This window comes from Morus notabilis, unplaced genomic scaffold (genome assembly GCF_000414095.1).
Source record: "Morus notabilis unplaced genomic scaffold, ASM41409v2 Scaffold604, whole genome shotgun sequence".
Classification (NCBI taxonomy): domain Eukaryota; kingdom Viridiplantae; phylum Streptophyta; class Magnoliopsida; order Rosales; family Moraceae; genus Morus; species Morus notabilis.
Window position 1 is genome coordinate 421,197 of NW_010362300.1, and position 23,858 is coordinate 445,054.

The 23,858-nt window shown below is 30.9% G+C and overlaps 1 protein-coding gene and 1 pseudogene across 1 annotated transcript; both read right to left on the minus strand.

Annotated features, from left to right (window-relative positions):
- Positions 1 to 1,428: 1,428 nt before the first annotated feature.
- Positions 1,429 to 4,337, minus strand: LOC21403020 (annotated as a pseudogene).
- Positions 4,338 to 20,049: 15,712 nt separating this feature from the next.
- Positions 20,050 to 20,547, minus strand: LOC21403022 (E3 ubiquitin-protein ligase RHA2B). Its single transcript, XM_010101624.1, has one exon. The coding sequence runs from the start codon at positions 20,545 to 20,547 to the stop codon at positions 20,050 to 20,052; it is 498 nt and encodes a 165-aa protein (XP_010099926.1).
- Positions 20,548 to 23,858: the final 3,311 nt, after the last annotated feature.

Here is a 23,858-nt window from a genome sequence, read left to right on the forward strand (position 1 = left end):
TTTTTTTCTACTGAGGTTTGTATATGATCATTATGCAGTTATTTCTTTTGTTTGTAAATAGCTAATTGGCTCTTGCAGAATAAGAAAAGTTACCTAAATCAGAGCCTTTGATCCTGTGTTCCTAAGTTTTTGAAAATAATAGAGATGTTTGAAATCGAATCACAACTCAATTTTATAAAAAATCAAAATTTACTTTTTTTCTAGAGTAATAAAATTATTTTTTAACTCAAATTCTCAACTGTTAAAATTCTCGAACAAGTGAAACAAGCTACTGTTTTGTAGTTTGTTATATTTCAGCAGAAACCTACTGAGGGAAGAAGAAGAGTGATTGTGTATTAACAAAAGAACTTGACCCAGTAGCTGAGAATTAGCAATCTGACAACTCCCAAAACACATAAGCAAAATTTTCCTCCGACGAGATCAATTTGACCAGATTTGCTATTAAATTATGAGGACTTAATTGTCAAAATAAAAAGTTCAAGAACCATAAGCAATTACCGAAAAAATAATAATAATAAAAAGGAGAGGGGTATGTTTCAAAAGCACGTGTATAATGCACACATGAACATAACAATGAACAACTACCCTTAGTGATAGTGATATGTAAATTAACATCTTTTTGATCATATGCTTGTGATCCCTATTATTTTCCGAGCAACAACCACCCTTATGGACCACATCAATAAAGGGTTTGCTGTGAAAGGGGTACCTGTATATTTTAAAGGTCTTAACAACAACCATTAATTCGAAAACTGAAAGCGCTTTTTTCAGATTCTTCGGTTCGAATCAAATCATTCGAATCGCCTAAATACCACCCTGGGAACCAAACCGGCCCTAAATCAAAAATAATAATCAAATGTGAATGAACAAATATTAATTTAATTCCACAAACTGTCATTCCATTCCCTTAAGCTATGTTGACGTAATGCAACAAGACGACGCAGGCATTGCTCAAGGACCACAAAAACCAGAAAACACAACAAAAAGCAGCATCATTAGTTGATGTGCAGTTGGTATTGGACATTTAGGGGTAAAGCACTGTTTCGGTGCGGGCCGCGGGAGCAGTACCAAATCGAGGCAAACACTGAATACTAGATATGACCTCAAAATAACCCGGGTAATCCATATGTGCAATTTAAGTTGACGATTGCTTGAAGATGTTACAAATTCAAAATGTATCACTACACATATTGTACGTCAATGTTTCAACTCTCATGCAGACTATCACTCCCCAAAACATGAATTCAGATATGTCTCTTAAGACTTAATTCTCTTCTACTCCTTTCATTTCTTTCGTATTTAAGTTTCTTCTTCCGCTTACCTCGGTCCTCTACAAATTTTATATTGGCTATTTTTGCAGCTTTGTTGCTTCAAGGATCAGGTAATCAAGTCATATTCGGATTTCAGGAGACGGAATTGAGCACCCTACTAGGGCCTTACATGTTCCCTAATGAACCGCTAAAAAAAAACCGCTCCACCTCAGATATTTCACCATTTAAACCCGAAGCTTCTGCAACTGCAATTTTGTTATGGCACTGAGTGAATGAAAATGCTTCTTCCGGTACACCAAGTGTATATTCATTTGCAATATCGGCATTGGATATCACACTTCTTCAGGCCCGTAGCTTGTCACTGCAGATAATGGAAGAGGCATGTCAACATACATATAAAAATAGAACAGAATCATAATGACACGCACAACAATTATCTCCTTAATGGAACAAAATCACAAAAACAGAACATCAAACGACATCCGGTTTGCCTAGAAAAGATAACCATTTTAAAGAAACCGTAGAAGCAATGATATGGATGGTTGGCTCTTGGATTGCAATCACAGCAACTATGGCAGTTATGCAACAAATTTATGGAAGTTGACTTTATCAAAGATATTTTACTACGGAAACTAAGATGAATTGAGCATAACAAGAAATATAAACCTCTCAACTAGTTGCAAAGATCACATAACACAGATGTGAAGTTAAAGAAAAAATGAACCATTCATCTGTAACAAAGAAAAATACAAAAACTGCTACACACAACCAACAATCTATACCCTCTGGCCTCTGCTACTACAAAATGGGCAAGAAAAATTAAGGACGGTAATTACAGAAAAGACGAGCATTGTAACAAGAAATTAAAGTCTTACATTTCCTTCTCCATTTGCTTCCGGATAAACTCCTGGGTATGTGCTCCCACTTTGTCTGCCTTGTTGCAAAGAATAAGCACCGGAATCTTCTTCTTCACAACACTTGCCTGGGTTAGAATATCATATAGGAACCTTTTGCAAGTAATGTATCAAATATTAGAAACCGCATAACCATAGGTGAGGCATCAGAATTTGTTTGTGTGAGAACACGCTAATACATAAAAAGACCAGTCTTTTAATTCTTGACGTGAAGGACCAATGTAAGGGCCCACATTTTTTACCAAGAAAGAAGAATAGCAATTAAAAAAAAAAAAAAGACTTATTTCCATATTTGTACCTTAGATTAAGCAAAAGAAGGGGAAAATATCCTACTCTGAAGTAGCACGACAGTTTGGTAAAAATTCCAAGGCATCCACGACAAAATCTATGCCAGCTGCTTGAGGCAAAAACTCATCTAGCTTAGGTCGAAGACGAGAATGCCCAGGAACATCAACAAGATGAACAGGATTTGTCTTCCCATTCTGTTGAGGACGCCCGAAATAGGGACATAAATCAGAGTATCAGTGAGATCACTGCGTGCATTTAAAATAAAGAGGAGCAACTAGAACTATGCAAAGAATGTTTACAGCTGCAATCATATTTAATTTTCAAATCATAGTATGAGTATGCTTTATTTATTTTATTTATTGATCCTTAGTGAAGCAGCGGAATGGGAAAGGATAAAATTTTTCGTCCTAACCCGGACGGAGGATTAGACTTAGAATTTTCAAATCCACCTGCACATAACTATAAGAAGAAAACCCGCAAATTGGAGAGGAAACTCAACTCTAGTACTCAACATCTCAATAATCAAGTCTAACTATTACAATAGCTAGTGTGACTATTCATAGCTCACACACGAAACAATAACAAAATACTCACTAAATGAAACGACATACTAATAAAAAAATAAGCTAAATTAATAAACTAGAACAATCGGTAATAAAAATATAAAAAATGATTACTTATAGCTAAATCTTTTACATCATTGGGCACAAGAAATCAAGAAGTATATCACCTTTGTTTTCTCAGAGTGCAGCATGAAGGTGCCCTCATTTGGTTCCGTTGATGTAACAGTGCCCTGATGAGAAGAGCCATCCCGCAGCTGGGCATAAGCAACAACACCGTAATAAGAGTGAGAACAACATCAGTGAAGAATAATTCAATCACAATTCATAACTCAGTACATGGTTTAAGGCTAGCATGATCATAACACATATGCATAAAGAAAGAATCATTTCTTATACAAAGAAAAGGATAACTCAGGAATAGAAGAATAACAACAGTACGAATAATTCAATAACATAAACAACCACCACATATTTCTGAAACAGCATGACACTCAAAATTTTGACTTACAAGAACATTAGCAGAATACCCATATGATATCCAAAATACCCAATTGTTCCAATACTAGTTCCATCACCACTCCCCAACAGATTCCAAAAAAATTTTAGTCCAGGCCATTGTCGATAAAAATAAATATAGAAATGTCAAGTTGTGGAGCCTAATTATTACCATATTGCACACTTGTGATTCCAGTTTTTAAGGTTTTGAGAGAAGTTACAGAAAAAGCAAAGTTTGAGACATGTGTAATTTTCTTCTGTAATCAAAATTTTCAAGCTAATGAATTACTGCAACGGCTAAAAGAGGACTTAGGTCTCACATAAAGCGCAAATCACCCTAAATTTTGTGTCTTTATTGCTGCTACTTCCCAAATGCAGTAAATAAAATACATAAAAGTCCCAAAAACCTGACCAAAAAATGACAGTGATTACCTGATAGAAAAGAACAGCCTTGCCACTCCCACTGAGACCACGAAGCACAATGGTCTGAGATTTTGTGCGTTTGAACAAACGAACTGCAATATAAAGGAAGAGAAAATAAGAATTCTAAGCAGTAAGATATTTTCCTATTGAACAATGTGAAGCAATGTGCAAGGTTTAACGTACTGAAGAAGGGGAAAAGGATCGTGAACAGAAAAATAGCAAGAGCAGCGTAGAGCTGATTTGGGGGAATCTGATGAGCGAATTGAAGAGCTAGACGCGACAATTGCTCCGCCTGAGTCTTCCATTCTTCAAAACCTTCCATTAAGAAGGCTTTTAGAGATCCAATTTGGAGAAAATCAAGAAAATCGAGCCCTTCTGCGAGCCCTGACAGTGCAAACCAAGCATATCGCGTAATGGAAAATCAGAGTCGTAAATTCAGAGGAAATTTGTAGGTACCAGGCTAAAATTTGAAGAAATCAGAGAAAAGTACATGCCCTCCTGAAAATGTCAGCGACGGAGGTGCAGTGACGCCGCGAATTTCACCGGCGACGTCTAATTTCAGCGGTGACGATGAAGTTTTTGAGGGGACAGAGAGAGAGAGATGTTCTGGTAGTTGTGCGCGCGAAGAAGACAAATGGGGATCTGGGTTTGAAACTCCGAATCTGACGTCGTTTGTAAAAACGACGAACGTTAATTTTGAGTGAACGACAAAAACGACATGAATCTTTCGTCGTTCGTTCCCCGCAAGGCACGGAAAATCTTTTGCCTGATTTTTGTTTTTTATTTGGGAGTTTTTATGATCTGGCCCACTGATAGTCTTTGTGTTAAATTTAATTAAAATCACATTAAATTTAAAAATATATATAAAATAAAAAAAATTTAATATAAATCTAACGGTTAAAAAGTAAAAGACTATTAGTAATTTATTTTTTCAAAGATTAATAAAGAAAGTCTCTTTTTATTTTAAGAACCCAGAGGACTTTTTTTTTGTGGGGGAGAAATTTAATGGCTGAAAAGTAAAAAACTATTAATAATTCATTTTTACAGAGATTAGAAAAAATCTCCTTTTATTTTAAGAACCAAGAGGATTTTTTTTTTTTTTTTAGGAGAGGGGGGAATTACATTATTGGTGATGACCTAAATACAAGTGACAATACATTATTGGTTATGACCTACATAGAATAAGATAAAATTGAATGGAAAATGTCAAAGTCGTTTTTATTGTGGTGGGGTGTATAATCCAATCTCCTAATATTAAAACCTTTAAGCTTCGTAAATATATAATCTCACATTGCAATTTTAATGTTTAAGGCACACAATTGTATCTTTTTTTTAACCTTTAAGATTTCGGACTTCTCTCGTGTTCTATTCTTTTTGATTCCCTGCTTTTAGTCGTTAAATTTGTATCAGAACCTGTTTGTTCTGCATACTTTTTTAATCTAGTGTGATTTTGACAAGATTTAATGGTTAAAAAAAGGGAACGTCAATGTTCCTAAAGAGGAAGCAACATCGGAAAAACTCCCTTAAGATTTTTAAGTATTAAAGTGTAAGTTTGGGCCGGGCTAAACGGGCCAGCCGGAGGCCCACTACTGTTGGCCAGTGCCTGGCTTAGCCCTAAATATTTTGAGCTTAGGGTTGGGCTGGGCTGACCCTATCTCCTTTAGGGTCGAGACAGGCCGAGCAGAACATCAGGTTTTTAAAGAAATTTTGTTTAAAAATACCTTATAAAATTTCGGGTCAGGCTGAGCCTAAACTTTTTAGGTTTAGGGCCGGGTTGGGTTGACTCTCTCTCTTTTAGACCCGGGCCGAACCGGCCTAAAATTTCTCTTTGGGTCGCCAATCCGAGCTGAGCGGCCCAAACTTACACCTCTAATAAGTATATTGTGTCAGTAAATTTAACATATGCCATCATTACTATTACAACTAAGACTATATTGTGCCAGTAAATTCAACATATGCAATCTTTTTTTCATCCTTTAATTTAGTCGTATTAAATCATTTTAAATCATTCATACATGTTCATACAAATAAAAATAAAAATAAAAAACCAGACGAATGAAAGGATTAACTTAGAAACTTCTTAAATCGGATATTAATTTTAAAATGTTTTAAAAATTATAGATTTCGGTCAATCTTAATGTGATAAGTCTTTTGATTTTGATCAATCATAAGTTTCCATGATGTTGTTGAAAGAGTCATATGCATTGACTCAATAATTAGTGTCGATGAGATTTCCATGAATTCAGTGCAGTTTGTCGCCTTTAAGCGTTTATGTTCTAAATTACTCTAGTCTCTGTGTGTTTTGAAATCATTCGCTCATTATTGATGTTTGTAATTCTCTCAAAATAAAATTTTTCCTTTTTTTAAAAAAAAAAAGATCAACAGGGATTTGGGTACAAGTTTTTTTGTTTTTTTTTTTGTTTTTGTTGCAGTAGCAACATTGATAGGCGCCAATTTTCTATAATTAATTTCTATTTATCGCAATTTTTTTTGTTTAGTAGTTTAGTACTATAAGAGCAAAAGGTTAGAGCATAGTTTTGTAAGATTCGAGTGAAATCTAAATTTTAATAAAAAAAAAATACTGTAAAAAACGTTAAATTATGACTCCAATCTACAAAAATTAAAAAAAAAACCGTAATTATTAAGACTTCATTCATTTTACCAATTTGAGTTTTCGATTTTAGGTTTTTACAATTAAAAATTTTAAAAAAATATTACATTTAACTTTTTCTACTATAACTAAATACTCTTAAAAAAATATCACATCTCTATTTAAATTAAAAATTTAAATTAAAAATTTAAATCCGTAAAGTGAACGAAACCTTATATATGTTGCAGAATTCGTCATGAACAGTGTATTGTGTACACATGACCAAACTTTTCGCGGATTTGAGTTTTCAATTTGAGCTGAGATGTGATATTTTCTGAGAGTTTTTTACTGTAACAAAAAAAGTTAGATGTGATATTTTTTAAGAATTTTTTACTATAAAAATTTAAAACTGAAAACTCAAATCAATAAAATGAGTAACTTTGCCCAACTACAACAAGAGAAGAGACCAAAAACGACAATCTCAGCCGAAAGAGTAGAATAATAATAAATTGCCAATAAATATATCTACAAGTTGTCCGCAAGTGTATTTTCATTTCAATTGGTTCAGTAAACGCGCACCCACAAAAGTCCATAAGCACTGTTTCATGATAGTTACAGATTTGGCCCCTGTTTCGGTTAAAAGCCATGGGAATTTCTTTTTAGGCAGCTTTCTCATCGTTTGCTGGTTTTGGACGTACACCATATGCAATCTTATTATCAGTCTTTAGTTTCTACTAAAGATGGCCAAAGTTGGCTTTTTTTTTTTTTTTTTTTGGTGAAACTTTGAGGAGATTGGGGATTTGAATTATACAATGTTCTTATTTTAATTTACTTATCATTTGATTTTTGAATTTGAGGTGGGAGAACTCTACATATTGTGGTCTAATTAAGCGTGAAATTATTATCAGGTTATGCTGCAACTATTTATCTATTTATTATTTAGGATTATTTGCATAAATGCACCCTGAATTACTTTGTTTTAAAGCACTTTTTAATTTTTTAAAACCATTCAAAACACCTCTTGATGTATAGAAAATAGATCAAATTACCTTCTTTATCCAATTTTGTTTATAATTTTAACAGAATGTTGACATGTCATTAAAAGTGTAAAAGAAGCATTTTAAAATATAAACCTTAATTATTAATAAAAAACCTATTAATCATAATTATGGTTAATAGGTTAATAGGTTTTTTTATTTGTAATTAAGGTTTTATATTTGAAAATGTTATTTTTACACTTTTAATGACATGCCATGCTAGCATTTCGTTAAAATTATAGAAGAATTAGATGGAGGGGGCAATTTAATATATTTTTTAATCACGGAGTGTTTTGAATCGTTTTATAAATTAAGAGACACTTTAAAACAAGATGCATAGTTTGACGAGTATTTATGAAAATAATCCTATTATTTACTTTACAACTCCACAATTGTTGTTATGACTCAGGTAAAATTCTTAATATTTTTGGGATTTGTTTTGTTAAAAAGTAATTTTATTCTAAATTAAGAGAGTACACACAGATACCGACATGAATGATCTAATAACACAAGTAAACTTAAATTCTGACTAAAAATAAGCTCCACAAGTAAGTTTCAATAAAATGTAGGGGTAAAATGTTTACCGTGTTCCAATGATGGGAAAGTAAAATGGCACATCAACTATCCAACATACAAATGACTTTTCTAAAAATACCTCAATAATTGATGGAAAACTAATATTTGTTTTTTTTGTTTTTTGTTTTTTTTGAGTAAAACTCAAAAAAAGTTTGAACTCAAATTACAATTTTATTTAAGTTCATATTCTTTTGTAAAATTTGAGTTTTAACTTGAGTTTGGGGTTAAAATCTGAGTTCAAATTTTTCCTTCAACTCAAGTTCATAAACTTAAATACAAGTTAATGAACAATATTTTTTCTATTCTTAAAAACGCTATAACTTTTTCGTTTTAATTCCGATTAAGATGATTTTTTATGCGTTTACAACGAAAAGACGAATAAAACTCCACTCATATACCCTATTAAAATTTTTCATCATCATTGAGTTTTTATTAAAATATTATCTAAATACAAACTCAAGTTTTGACCTATTTAAACACAAACTCAAAAAGATTATAATCTCAAACTATAATTTAAATGTACACAATTAAATATAAACTCAAGTTATAACTTTAATTTAAGTTATAACTCAAATTTAAATTAAGATTATATTCAAATTATTGTAACTTAAAAATGTAACTGAACAATTTTTATTCGCTGTTTGATTAACTATATCTCACTTTTTTCCATTAAAAAAAGCCGTGTAATAAAACCGTGTAAGCTCCAGGTCTGAAAAAACCACCACCGAACAATACCATCAACACCAAAATCAATAATGTTTTTTTTTAATAATTAAAAAAACTATTTGTACTCAACCTTATCCAATTTCTGTTCAATTTCACTGCTGTCCCACTTCTTCTTCTGTATAAATAGCAACCAAAGTGACACTTCTAAAGCAGATTTTGAATTTTGAAACAAAAATAAAAGAAGAAAACTTGAGAAAGTTATAGAGAATTAAGAGAGATGACGGATATTGCAATTTTGGTGACTGAGGAGTTTGAGAGAAGCGCCGGCCATTCAAGAAAGGATGTGGGCACTAATACTGAAGAAAATCAAGAACTGGGTTTGGTTTCTTGTGTTTCAGTGTTGGCTCAGTCTCTAAAGAAGAAGATTCGAGAAGAAAAGATGAAGTCTTTGAAGAAGTTGGTGAAAGAGCCCAAAACCCAGATTGGTCTTGCAGCTTATAATGGCTTCTTCTCTGCTTGATCATCTTTTTTTCTTTTTTCTTTTTCCTTTTGGTTTTTCATTTTCAGAGTTGTATATATAAATATATATATATATATATATATATGCAACCAAATGAAGGAGAAAAAATTGTATAAAGATGGATGAAATTCTGTAGTTTTTGAGATTCTGTACTGGAAAGAGGGCTAAATTTTTATTTGGAGTTTTAGGTTTTCATTATTATCAAAATTGCAACATAGAAAGATCGGATGGATTTGCAAATGAATCCTAAATTTTTGCTAGTTAAATAGAAGTTTCCAAACCGGAGATTTTTACAGCAGGCCACGTTGTATCGTTTTGCCGGTGGAGAGACTTTTTGGTCGTAGGATTAAAATTCTAGAGAATTGTATCTGTGAGTATCCACCTTAAAATGCATCATTTAAAGCAAAAATGCTCTCGATATTGATCTACTTCGTTAATTTAAAATTTTAATTTTATATGATAATTTTTACTATAATAAAAAAATTAAATATGATTATCTTTAAAAAAAATTTTACTGTAATAAAATTTAAATTATAAACCTAAATTAATGAAATAAACAGAGCTTTAATTATCAGATTTATATTTGACAACTTAAAGAAAGTTACTCTAAGCTGTGTCCTAAATTTCTAAAATGGAATCTATATTATAAAAAAAAATTTTGAGTACGTTAATATATCAGTAAATTAAATTTTTTATCTGTTAAATTTATATAAAATTACATAAAAATTAAAAAAATACATAAATTAATTTATCAATACGCTAAATATATTAAAAAATTTTCCTATAAAATTATATTTGTGAAGATTTTTACGATAGGTTAGAATTATTTTTAATCATTAAATTTATAATAAAAATTATATATTTTGCATAATTTTAATTTTAATTTTATTTTAAAAACAAAAAAAAATGTCACGTGGAGTCCTACCTTAAAAATGATTTTTTATTTCCTATTACATGGACACTTAGCACCCAAAAGATGTATACGTGGAGAAGAAGACTCTTTGCCTCTTGCGGAAAACACAGGGAGGTTTAATCCATGGCTTATCTAGTTTCAATTAATTATCGTCTAATGAAATCATAAATATATCCAGTCAATTAGTGACTTGCTAATTACTATAGTTGTTAGATAATAAGAAGTAATGTTGTTTTTTTCTTAGAGATGGTGACATATCTGTAGAAACATTTTTAAATATATTCCATGAGAGTTTCAAGTAACTTCTTGTTATTTTGTAACGAAACTCAGAAAAATTTTAAACTCGAGTTACAATTTTATTTAAGTTAATGTTCTTTTGTAAAATTTGAGTTTGAACTCGAGTTCAAGTTTTCCCTTCAACTCGAGTTCATAAACTTGAACTCAAATTAATGAATAATATTTTTTTATTCTTAAAAATGTCATAACCTTTTGGTTTTAATTTTGATTGAGATGATTTTTTTTCTATGCATTCACAACGAAAAGACGAATAAAACTCCACCCATATACTCTATTAAAATTTTTCATCACCATTGAGTTTTTATTAAAATATTATCTAAATATAAATTTAAGTTTTGACCCACCTGAACACAAACTCAAATAGATTCTCAATTCAAATCATAATTCAAATGTGCACATCAAAAAACAAACTCAAGTTACAACTTTAACTTAAGTTATAACTCAAACTCAACTCAAGATCATCACTCAAATCACTCTAACTGAAACAGTGTACGTTTGGTCAAGAACTTCTTTAAACTGAAGCAATTGCAGTTTATAACCAAGCCAATCTTGTGTCTAAACCAAAATGGGGTTCGGCTAATTAGTGAGGTTGCCCCTTTTAATGGTGCACCGACTTTTGCCACTTAATACACACACACACGTATAATTTACATATCCATTTTTGACATTCTGTTTTTTGGAATTTTTTTGGGGCAAACTTTCCGTCCCACAGAGTTTGAACTCGGCTAGAGGCTCCGCGACAAATGTGATAACAAGCGGCCAAATCTCTGCGAATCTACATAATTGTCAATTGCCGGATCATCCTTATCTTAGCAGGATCTCTGACTTGATCAATAGCGACGAGACTTTGTGACTCATCCGAACAGAACAAGTTAATTTTTCTACTCTGCATAGAATCTTTTAAAGGAAAAAGAGACAAAATGTCTTTACACTATGCTTGATATAATGGAAAAGTGAAAGGAAGAAAGTGAGTGGAAGAATTATTAAATAAAAAATGATAGAGTTAATTATTTAGTAAGAAGGAAGAGAGAAAGAAAAGAAAAATAAGATGAATAAAAATTATAGTGGAGTTTACCATTTTTTATCTCTCTAATATTAAGAGGAAAATTTAAATCCACTCATTTATGGCTAGATTTACTTTTATTTTCTTATTTTAAAATTTAAATTAATATTAAAAAATTAGTAAAATAGTCATTTAGACTATTACATATTTTCTTTCCTCTCATTATACTAAACACTATAAGAAAAATCAACTTCATTCATTTCTTTCACATTTTCTTTCTTTTATATATTTTCTTTCCATGATCTTTTCTTTTCCTCATACCAAACAGAGTGTTAAAATGTATGGAAATTTTAAATTTTTATCCTTTATATTTAATTAATACCTTTTAGTCAAAAAAATATATTCATAAAAAATGTATTAATTAAAAATAAAAAATAAAAATCTTATAATAATACATTTAAAGTTCACAAATTTTCTCTTTTTTAAAGTATTCTAGTGAGAAAACTCATGCACAATTGGTTATTGCTAGTAAAGCAGGACCGGTAGTCTCCAATCAGCTTCTATAAAGTATGATGGTAGGATACTGGCGGTTATCATCCGACTATTGCGAGTTGCTAGAATTTTTAGCACCCCACCACTAGACTCTTAAGGTATCCTGATAGGACACTGGCGGTCAATCCTAAGGGATGAACGCGGGAAAATAATAGAAAATAGACAAATATGAAAAACTTAAGAAAGTATATAGGCTAATTTTTAGTTATAGAAATTAATATGCCATAACTTGTCAAGTTATGGTTCATAACCAGATAAGTTATGGATAAACTTGTCAAGTTATAGTTCATAATCAGACAAGTTATGGACAATAACTTGTCAAGTTATGGTTCATAATCAGACTAGTTATGGACGAAAACAGTAATTTAGCCTATTTATTAACTTATGTAAACTATTGGCCTATTAATTTTAATTTATTTCAAATCTTGACCTATTTCTCTCTTTCTCCCATGAATGCGTGACGTTTCTATTAAGTGACCAATGGGGTTTATGCTTGGTTGTTGGACCTAGTTAAGTCCCGCAGGCTCAGCCCTACCAAAATCCAACAGTACTGGGCTCAATTGAAAGGTTAGCCCAAAGGATGTGATTTGTTTTTTTTTTTTTTTTTTTTTTTTAATTTTTTTTAAAGGGATATGATAATTTTTGTAATGCGTCCATTTTCAACAAGATGAGCTGCCAATCATTAAGGAAAAACAAAAAAAACAAAGAAAACCTGCTCAAATGAGTGTTCACTAATTCTACACGAAACCACGTTAATGAATTAACAAAAGGCTAACCAATACCATTGAGGAATTTGGAGTCCCACTTTAAGTGGATGTAACGATTGTTAGATCATATTATATGCATAGGCTTTGATTATATATAAGCCATGCAGTGGAACATATTATTAAATTTTTGACCGGGTGAGCAAATCGTTTATGGTTCCTATAATTGTCCATCAATGACCTCAAAATTTGTGGGTAGTTGGCTCATCCTTGTGTCGTTTAACTAAAGTGGTTATGGTTTCTATAGAAGGGGAAAAAAGTGGAGTAGGAAACAAACTGCCCCACCTAAGGATGACCCCAATATCAAAAGGTTTATGCTTTTTCTTTTTCTTCTTTTTTTTTTTTCCTTAATTAATTTGAAGTGGACCGCGGTTAGATTTCAACTCGAGATCTCAACAATAGAGGTGAGCGCGAATTTTGACCACAACTATAAGGCTTGTTCTTTTGAGTGAAAAACTTAAAAAAAAAAAAAAGCAACTCGACTTACAACTTTATTCGAGTTTATGTTCTTTTAAGTTTAAACTTGAGTTCAAACTCGAGTTTAGGACTAAAACTCGATTTCAAGTTTCCCCTTCAACTCAAACTCAAATTAATGAACAATATTTTTTCTATTCTTAAAAATGCTATAACTTTTTCGTTTTAATTCTGATTGAGATGATTTTTTTTCTATGCGTTGACAACGAAAAGATGAATAAAACCCGACCCATATACCCAATTAAAACTTTTCATCAGCATTGAGTTTTTATTAAAATACTATCTAAATACAAATTCAAGTTTTGACTCACTCAAACACAAACTCAAAAAGATTTTTATCTCAAATCATAACTCAAATGTACACAACTAAACACAAACTCAAGTTACAAGTTCAACTCAAGTTATAACTCAAATTCAACTTAAGAATTATACTCAAGTTAAACTTTAAAAGAACAAGCCCAGTTTTTTCTTTCCTGTTATTTTTTTGAAAAAAAAAAAAAAAAAAAAAAAAAAAAAAAAAAAAAAAAAAAATTTTTTTTTTAAAAAAAAAAAAAAAAAAAAAAAAAAAAAAAAAACGTAACTTTGCTTTTCAAATGTCCTAAGGTAAGGATTTCCTTAATTTCAAAGGTCTATCTCTGTTTGGAGTGCATGATAATGGTTTATGATGTGGTTGGTATACTATAATATCAAATCTAATAAAAATCTAATTTCCACGAAAAGTTTCATTTCAAGACTCTTTCTTGCACGAGACTAGCATATGTCAATCATCTTCTACTTGTTAACGTTCCACTCTTTCAACCTCGTTTCTTGTGCAAATTTTTTTATTTTATTTTATAGTAATTTATTGCACTATTAATATAACTATCACCGTCATTATCAGCAATGAATTTTCTTTTACTTTCTTAATATTATATATTTAGAAAGATATAAGGTGGTGGTAGCATTAGCAATGATAAGGCGATATTTATAATCAAGTATATTTGTTACATGTTCTAGAATCCTGAAAATAACTATACATCACCTAACTTTTTGGTTGTGGAAAAATTTAACTCTTTTATTCAACGAAATTTTGCATCCCTAATTAAAATTTCTCTTGTTATCCAACACTAATGCAATTTATTGTTAATCAAATAAAGATTTTAGATTTTCCATTAAGAACTTGTGATTTTAGATTGCACACCATTTTTGTGTATGGCAGTGACCAGGTTATATCGGTCATTTTACTCGTCAGAGGTCTTTGTAAAAATAATTCAATAGAAAAGTTTTATTAGTAAAATAACTTTTAAAAAATTTTATTTGTAAAATGACCACTTTTTACAAAGAATGATTAGGTGGTCATTTTTTATAAAAAATGAAGAATGTTATTTTGTTAATTTCACTTTGTTGGATAGTCATTCTAGCATATTTCTAAAAAAATAGAAGACACTTTGGTGCAAACTTTTTGCATATAGATTGATAAGGATTGACTAAAAGCTCCAAGAGAGGACAATAAACAGTTATTTGATGAGTGATTCAAGTACGCCTTTTGTTGACTATCGGAGTTGATCCAATTAATAAGCGAAATAAATGAATTAATTCAGGATTGAATGAATTAAGGGAAAATTGAACCATTTAGAGCTGATCTCTTGGACTTCATTTAAAAGTGATGCTTTGGGGAGTTTTTTTTTTTTTTTTTTAATTTAAAAGTCATCTTAACTAGAAAGCAATATTTTGAAAAGGGAGAAAGAAGAAAATAAGTTAAGACTTGAGATGAATTAAAATTAATAGGTCAATAGTTTACATAAGTTAATAAATAGGCCAAATTACTGTTTTTGTCCATAACTTGTCTGGTTATGAACCATATCTTGATAAGTTATTGTCCATAATTCACGATTTTTGTCCATAACTTGTCTGGTTATGAACCATAACTTGACAAGTTTGCCCATAACTTATCTAGTTATGAATCATAACTTGACAAGTTATGTCATATTAATTTCTATAACTAAAAATTGGCCTATATATTTTCTTAAGTTTTTCATATTGGCCTATTTTCTACTATTTCCGTTCATGTGACAAAACGGGGAGCTAAACAAAATAACTGATTTTTTTTCTTTTTCCAATAGTTTTAGCAAAAAATCAGTTTGGAACTTCATAATTTTTGAAAGAAAAATTACATTAATGTTGGCCAAGAAAAAAACATAATTAGTTATGACTTATCTTCTGCTATATCCATTTTTTCCTTGTTCGAAATATTTGTTCTTATACTTTTAGTGGATGTATTTGAGAAATTATAGTAGTTGAATGTGACACTTTGAACAATTCAAAATTGTCAATTATAAAACCGAACAGAAATAAAATGGTTGTGGACAAAAGGGAGGTTAAAATGCAAATTAAAGGCATGAGATAAATAAGGGAGAATAGAGTAAATTAATAAAATAATGAAAACAATAGAACATAGTATTCAATAAATATCGATTTTTTTTTTTACATAAGATTAATGTGCTTGTTGTATAATTTGTTCGAGAAGAAAAATTTATTATTGTACACATATTTTAGTGGCATAAACAGTTATTTATCATTTTAAAGAACGGTATTACGAAATTTTTTAGAAAATTTAACGATCAAAGAAAATATATAAAAAAAAAAGTTCGATCAAAAGAATGTCACTAGATAAAAATCAAAGTTCAGCCATTTTTCTTTCATATTTATATAACGCACACATATATGGAGAACAATGAAAGCAAAGGGAACAAGAGGATAAGTATTCTGGCAATGGTCCAATAAATGAATAAAATCTTCAATCAGACAGGACAGCAAATAATTTGACGAATGACTCAAGTTGGTCTTCCGTTGACTTGGATGTCAATTATCCAATCAAGGACAATATTGGAACAACGATCTCATGTTTTTTAAAATGGAAAACATTAGCTAAATATATACCCGAAAACCGTTTTCAAATAAATTTCGCATCTCCTTTCAAAATAATAATAATAATAATAATAATAATACAATTTTTTTAGTGTTTTTTTCTTTTTTTAACACTAGTGTTTCCTGCTTCAGCCGTCAGATTTGTATTATTTTTCAATTTGATTTGACTTTTGACTAGATTTAATATAAATCTGACGACTGATAAACAGAGAATACTGGTATTTCTAAAAAAGAGAGAACATTAAATAAAATCCTTAATAATATTAATAAAATAATAATTTCGCATCAATAATATACATGATTTTTGAAATTTTCAAAACTATAATTTAGATACTTGCATAAATTGTTTATTTAAGTTCTTTTTTTGTAGTGCAGAAAAAAAAAAACATTTATAGGACCTTAAAAAAAATCATTTTTCTTGCTCTCAAAGAGTAACTATTGTTACGCATTTTTTTTTTAGTTACACTAAAAGACATTGCGTCATTTATCAAAATTTTCTAATCAAAGGGTTATTTTTCGTCAATAGTCGCTGAGAATATGTATTGGTCTTACTTTAGCCTCTTGTCATTTTTTTCCTTTTTTTTATTAATATAGAGGTCAATGTTTTTGAAATATACAACTTCGATATTTTTTTTGGATAAATTTTTTATTTTGAGACGAAATCCAATACGAGAGTGACATGCGGGGTGCTCTAAAAGAGATTAAATAGTTAAAAACAAGCATATTTTAAAAAAATTAAAAAGAAAAAAAGATCTAAAATAAAAAAATAAATCAGATTGTGCAGAGTTTATTAGATGAACCTTCAGCCCCGGTCTATTTTTCGCTAGCTTAAGTCTAAGGCCCCGTTCATTTCACCGATTCGAGTTTTGTTACAGTAAAAACTTATCAGAAACAGTCACATCTAACTTTTTTGCTACAGTAAAAAATTCTCACATAAAATCACATCTCAACTCGAATTACAAACTCGAATCAACGAAGTGAACGGGCCCAAAACTTTACTATTTTATTGAGCGGGATTGGATCGGACAGAATGAGATTATTTGAATTACAAGACAAAATTATATTATAAAGCAAGATGTGATACATTATAGTTAATAAATTCGAAGTCATGAGGCTACTACAAAATATCTACTCATGAGTCATGAGCAGGATAAGCTCTTTTATTCGGGTTCATCGATTTTCTTTGTTGTACGATTCGTTTGAGAAATAAATCGATGAATAATGTAAGTCTCATAGTGGTCCTCTGCTACTCCTGTTATAATACAGTATCGTTTAATATTGCCAGTTGCAACAACATTTTGCTTTTCTTGAGATAGTGCTCGATATATTTAACCCTGAATATTTTAGAAGGGATGGGGTGCAAAATTCCACCTAGTTTCTAACTCCAATTTCTTTTTTTTTTTTTTTTCATTTCCATTTTATTTTTATATTTGAAAATATTTCTAGTTCTACCAAATAGTGATGAGCACGGTGTTCAATTAAACAGTTTAGTGTACGTTTAGTTTATGGATTCAAAATTATTATTCAGAACTATTCTCGTTTTACGTGTATTTTTTGAGAGAAAAACACTGTAAAGAACTATGAATCATGATTCAGAATCAAAGACGAATACAGAAAATAAATATTATAAACTGTGGCCACTTTGATTGGTTAGAGTGGGACCATCCTTTTTCTCCTTAGTACCCACTCATCAATAAATTTTCCACCATATAACGTCATTATAAGCTCTACCAAGTGTAGTAAATTTGTGGTTGGTCATAACTACTTTATATATATAAAATACTGCACCTACTTTTGCACTCTCCTCAAAAGCAAGCACTACGTAAATACATTTCGCCGACATTTACATCAAGTAGTTCGAGGAATATTCCAATGCGGAAGTAAAGCTGCACATATGTTATTGAGGTTGCCTTAAACAGTTAAGATTCTAACGGCAGACTTAAGTTTCACTGGTAGTTCCTGAAAAATGAATTATTAAAAAGTTTATATTTTCATATCAAACTGTATTAAAAATTGTCTGATATAATCCTCATCAATTCAGTTAAAAACTAACTTTAACGATAAAAACAGTCGCTTTCTGTTTTTTTTTAAAAAAAAAAAACTGTAATGAGATTTTGATTTGATGATTATTGAGAAGTACACTAATCATTGAAAAAAAAAAACCACTTCTGTTTTATGTAGTATGGCAGTTTTATTTGCTGCGTAAAACTCATATAAGTTAAATATGTAATTTAGAGCTGACAAGTCAATTATTGAATAATAGATAAGATGTAATAAATGAGTTGTGTCCTTCCATAAATTATCTTTGGTGCTTCTATTTTCATTCACAAAATCTCAGGACTCTTAACGTGGATATCATGGAGTACATTTCCTCAAAGCTTTGCAGGATTTTATAAAAAAAAAAAACATGAATTTTAGTTTTTTTTTTTTTTTTTTTTTTTTTTCAAGGTCCCATTAGTTTTTGTACTCTACTCTCTACATAATAATTTAAAAAATGAGTGATGATAGTATATGTGTTCTTCTTATCTTTTTCTCAATTTTACATGATTTTTTTGTAGATTATAAAAAACTTGATTAAGATTACACAATTCCCAAATATCATTAGATCATATCAAAGCATATCACAAAAAAAAAAAAAATTATATATTTTACAAATAAAAGAAAAATTGTCATATGGTATGAATTCTAACGTAAATATAATCCCACCGATAAGGTATGTTGATTATTCGTCAAATAAAATCAAATACATATTTTAACTATCCAATCAAATCATGTTAGATTAAATATAATAAGAAACTTCTTTGGAGCCTAATTAAAAGGAGAAAAGAGATAAATATTTTTTTAGAGTGTATAAATTTAAATTTTTATCCCTTATTCTTAAGGGAAAGTTTAACAATTCTCTATAGCTCACAAGAATTTACCTGCCAAATAGCTTTCCTAAAATAAAATTAACCGAAAATTGTGTAGATTTTACCGTAAAAAAACAATGTAGCAACTCTAGATATTATTATTATTATTTTTTTTTATTTTTACTGTCGCCTACAAAAGAATCCACTTGGATAGTTCAATAATTTTTCGAGTAAAACCCTATTTCTACTCCACTCTCTCACTGTTACTGATATGATATTTTTATCCTCGAAAAAAAAAAAAAAAACAATTTCTTCTATCTTAGATATTTCCTCGGCTCCAATCAGCATTACCCAAAAAAAAAAAAAAATCTTATATCTTAGATATTTACTGTGGAGTATCAATCAAGCATTTTGGGCGTAGTTTTCCAGATTTTGCAGATTAAGACACAACGTAAATGAAATAAAGTAGACTCCAAGTCTTCGTTTTCGTCTTCACAATTCAAAAAAAAATATAATAAATTTTTTAAAAATATCACATTTAATTTTTTTATCATAATTAAAAATTTTCATAAAATATTATATTTTAATATAAATTAAAATTTTAAATTTACGAATTAAAAACATCGACAATACAAAACTACCAAAACAGCACTAATTAGTGGGCATAAGGTAGGATCCCATTATTGGAGACACCATCACAATTCACTCAAAAAGAAAGGCCAGCAATTCTTTTAAGAAAATTAAATCTCTCAATTAACTAATTAATTTTCCTCAGAATCTCTCAATTAGACATACATTTTTTTTTTTTTTTTTTTGTGAAAAAAAAGCTGTACAACAAATGAAATTTAAGGAACAGAGCAGCAACTTATGCTGCTAAATTACAAAGGGAAAAAAATTCACGAAAAAAAAAAACTTCCAAACTTTTACCCAAAAGAAAAAAAAAAAAATCAGAAATACAATCTGTGGAAGCTGTTACCATGTAATGCAGAAAAGAAGAAAATGAGCTCCTCCTCATTCCCATCATACTCCACCTGGTTCCTCATCCGCCGGTAGCTCGCGACGACGTCGTCCGGCAACACCTTCGTCCGGCACAGCGGACACGTGGCGCAGTATTGCTGGAGCCACGTGTCCAGGCAGTCCTTGTGGAAAACATGGTCACATTGAAGCCTCCTGATCTTCTCCCCTTCCTCCAACTCCGACAGGCAAACCCTACACTCCGGCCACATCTCCGGCGCCGGCGACCTCTGTATCTTCCGGAATATGGCGGCGGGGTTCTTGTCATCAATGAGCTTAAGGTACAGCGCGGTGGTTATGACGCACTTGTCGGGTTTCGGCTTCGAGCCGGTGACCGATCGGATTAGGGTTAGGAATTCGAGGAGGAGGAGGGTGAAGAAGACGAGGGACATGGTGTAGAGGCTGGCAAGGAAATTGGAGAGAGCTGCCATGCCTGTGGAAGAAAAGAGAAGAAAAGAAAAGAAAAGAAAAGAAAAGAGAGAAATGTAAGATAGGTAAAAGTAAGATTATGGTAATGTGTAATTGGACTTTTGTAAGTGACCATATATTATATAAATTTGGTTGTGCATTATTGTACGTGTCTATCTCTAGTTTGTGTAGGTTGTATTGTGGATTTTGACCTGCATATGCATGTGTATGTGTGTGTGTATATATATATATATATTATGTATGTATGTATGTATGTATGTATGTATGTATGTATGTATGTATGTATGTATGTATGTATGTATGTATGTATGTATGTATGTATGTATGTATGTATGTATGTATGTATGTATGTATGATATGAGAGTATGGTATATTGGTGTGGCAATAATTCTCTTTTATGTCCAAGATGCGACATGTGGACCACAGCTTGCGAGACTGTCGTCTCAAACCTAATCTAGACATGGGAAAAAAAGTTTAAGAAAAAGAAAGGACAAAAATACTGATTGGTATATGTGTTAAGAATTGTGTTTAGTTATTTTTACAGAAATCAAAGGATATTGAGCCTAATTCAACCTAATAAAACTGGCTTGTTAGGAGAAAATTGTCCTCACCTTATTAAGTGGATCATGCCAATATCTCCAGCTAATGTGGGATTCTAATACGCCCCCTCACGCACAGCGTGGACCATGCTAAACCGCTGCGAATAAGTCGATATTGGGGGACCCAACATTGCAAAACTGAGCCTGCTTTGATACCATTTTACAGAAATTAAAGGATATTGGACCTAACTCAACCTAACAAAACCGGCTTATTAGGAGAGGATTGCCTTCACCTTATTAAGTGAATCATGCCAATATCTCTAGCCAATGTGGGATTCTAATAGTTATTGTTAATTATGTTTCTTTTGAAGGTCGTGGCAGTGTTTGATTTGTGAACATGGGGTTAAGCCTATGATTATTCGATTAAAGTTGCATCGTTTATATTTTAGTCTATTTTTTCAGCTCTATTATATATATATATATATATGTAGGTCTATTTTGGTAACGCTTTTATGATTTCTTTTAGGAAAAAACACTTTTTTGATTTTAAATGTGAATAAAGTGATGTAGATTTGTATAAGGAAGATTATGAGAAAATTCAACCTATTTTATTGTTTAGTTAATGATCCACAATGTTCGTTCCACTTTTAAAAATTAAAAAGAGGTAAATTGTAGTGTTACAACATTCTCTCATGTAAAAACCCAACTTTTTTTTGTTTTATTTTTTTAGTACATGTAAAAACTAAGTTGGAGCTTTAATCTCGGGGTAAAAAAAAAAAAAAAAAAAAACTGTTTCAAGCACAAATTGCACGCAATTTTTACAGCTTTAACCTGCAGGGGTTAAATATTAAGCCTTGGCTGGTGAGGAATAGAGACGTCTAATTCCAGCCTACTTACGTAATTATTATGTAAAAAGAAATTAAAAACATGCGTGTTAAACAAAAAATTAATTGTAAAAAAGAGAGTGCTAAACCAAAAACGAGATTGCTAAATACAATTGAACAGCAGGAGAAATTAGGCCATCCTCCAACAAAATTTTATCGATAAAATTTGTTTTGATAGCCGTCTCAAGTGCTTTATCACATGTCGTATTCATGTTGTGATTAATTTGATCATTTTTTTTAAATTTACAGTAAATTCGAACACGACATGTGATATGAATTTTTTTACAAACCGCAACACGAACACGACACGATCATTTTATGAGTTAACACGATACGACCACTTTATGGGTTGACACAACACGACACGAAAATGACACGTGACACGAAATTGACCTGCGAACTTGAAATTGACACGAAAATTGTATACTTTTATTTAGTTTTTTACATATTAAAAATAACTTAAAATTCATAACACACTAAAATACAATAACATCCTTTGAAATTAAGCAAATATTAGTATAAGATTTTGAGTATAACTTTCATGATATCACAAGTTCATAATAAAAACAAAAATATATACCAAAAAATATATGTATTTTTTAGTTTTTTACGAGTTTCGTGTTGTGTTCGGGTTAGGCGGGTCCAACTCGAAATTGATCAGTGTTTTTTGTGTCAATTTCGGGTCGACCCAATTCTGACCCGAACCTCTTTTTTCTCAACCCTAACCCACGAAATTTGTGTCATGTTGTTATATCATGACTCATATTACCGGCCCTAACCTTATGGAAAGAGAGAGAAAAAAAAGTGATTTGTCTTTTTTTTTTCTTTTCTTTAACGTTTTTTTTTTTCTTTTTTCTTTTCTTTGGGATTGCTAGACACATTTCTTATTCCAAAAACATTGGGTGTGTTTGGAGTTATTTTCAAAAACGTTTCCACACGTCTTTTGAGGCACAAAAATGAAAACGGTCTATAAATTGCGCTTGTTTAATAAAAGTTTTGAAAACGGAAACGAAAACAAAAAACAATGGGTGTGTTTGTTTTCATTTTTGTAAACTTTTTCACGTTTTCCGAGGAGTAAAAACGGAAACGTTGTGAAGATTATGTTTGGTGACCCATTTTCCCAAAAACAACACTGAGAACACCCATTTTCATTTCCTCTTTTATCTTAGGTTTCTGAAAACGAGTTTTTATCATTTTTATTTTTCTTGTTTTCATTTTGTCCACCAGATTTCCTTCGACTCCTCTCTGAAATAGCCGATCTCCCTCTCATCTTCCCTCCACATTCGCTGTTATGAGCTCATCTCTTCTCACGTTGAAGTCGCCTAATCTGATCTCCTCATCTTCTCTCCTCACCTGATCTGATCGTGAATTTGTAGAAGGTTTTTTCATGATCGACGAATTTCCGGCCCTCCTCCCCTAAATCAACCGAGGTATGCCCTCCTCCAGGTGTTTAGTTGGTTATTTTTTCTGATTTTCGGATCATTTGCTCATAATTTCTCCCAACCAGTAGATCTGATTTGGTATGTGATTATGAAGGAAATTTTTGGTTATTTTTTCTGTTATTGATTTCCCCAATACTCAGTCTGTGATTATGAAGGGAATTTGTTATTGATCTGCAGTCCCATTGCTTGATTTTGTAACGATGGGTTTATATGATTTCATTAATCTTACAGGTTATTTGTTTACTTCTTTTAAAATTTTTTATTTTAATAGGCTTAATAGGTGATGTTTGAAGAATCATCATGAAGCATCAAAATCTATGTTTAAATCCTGTAATTAGTTGAAATGAGTTTGATCTGCTTACAAAGCATAACAAGAACGAGGCCTCACTGCTTATGTTTTTAATTTTTTTTTCTCATATGAACATGGTTAAATGTGGACAGCTTGTCT

Excerpts from the sequence above, each read along its gene's own strand:
- LOC21403022 (XM_010101624.1), bottom strand. The coding sequence starts at position 20,547 with ATGGCAGCTCTCTCCAATTTCCTTGCCAGCCTCTACACCATGTCCCTC.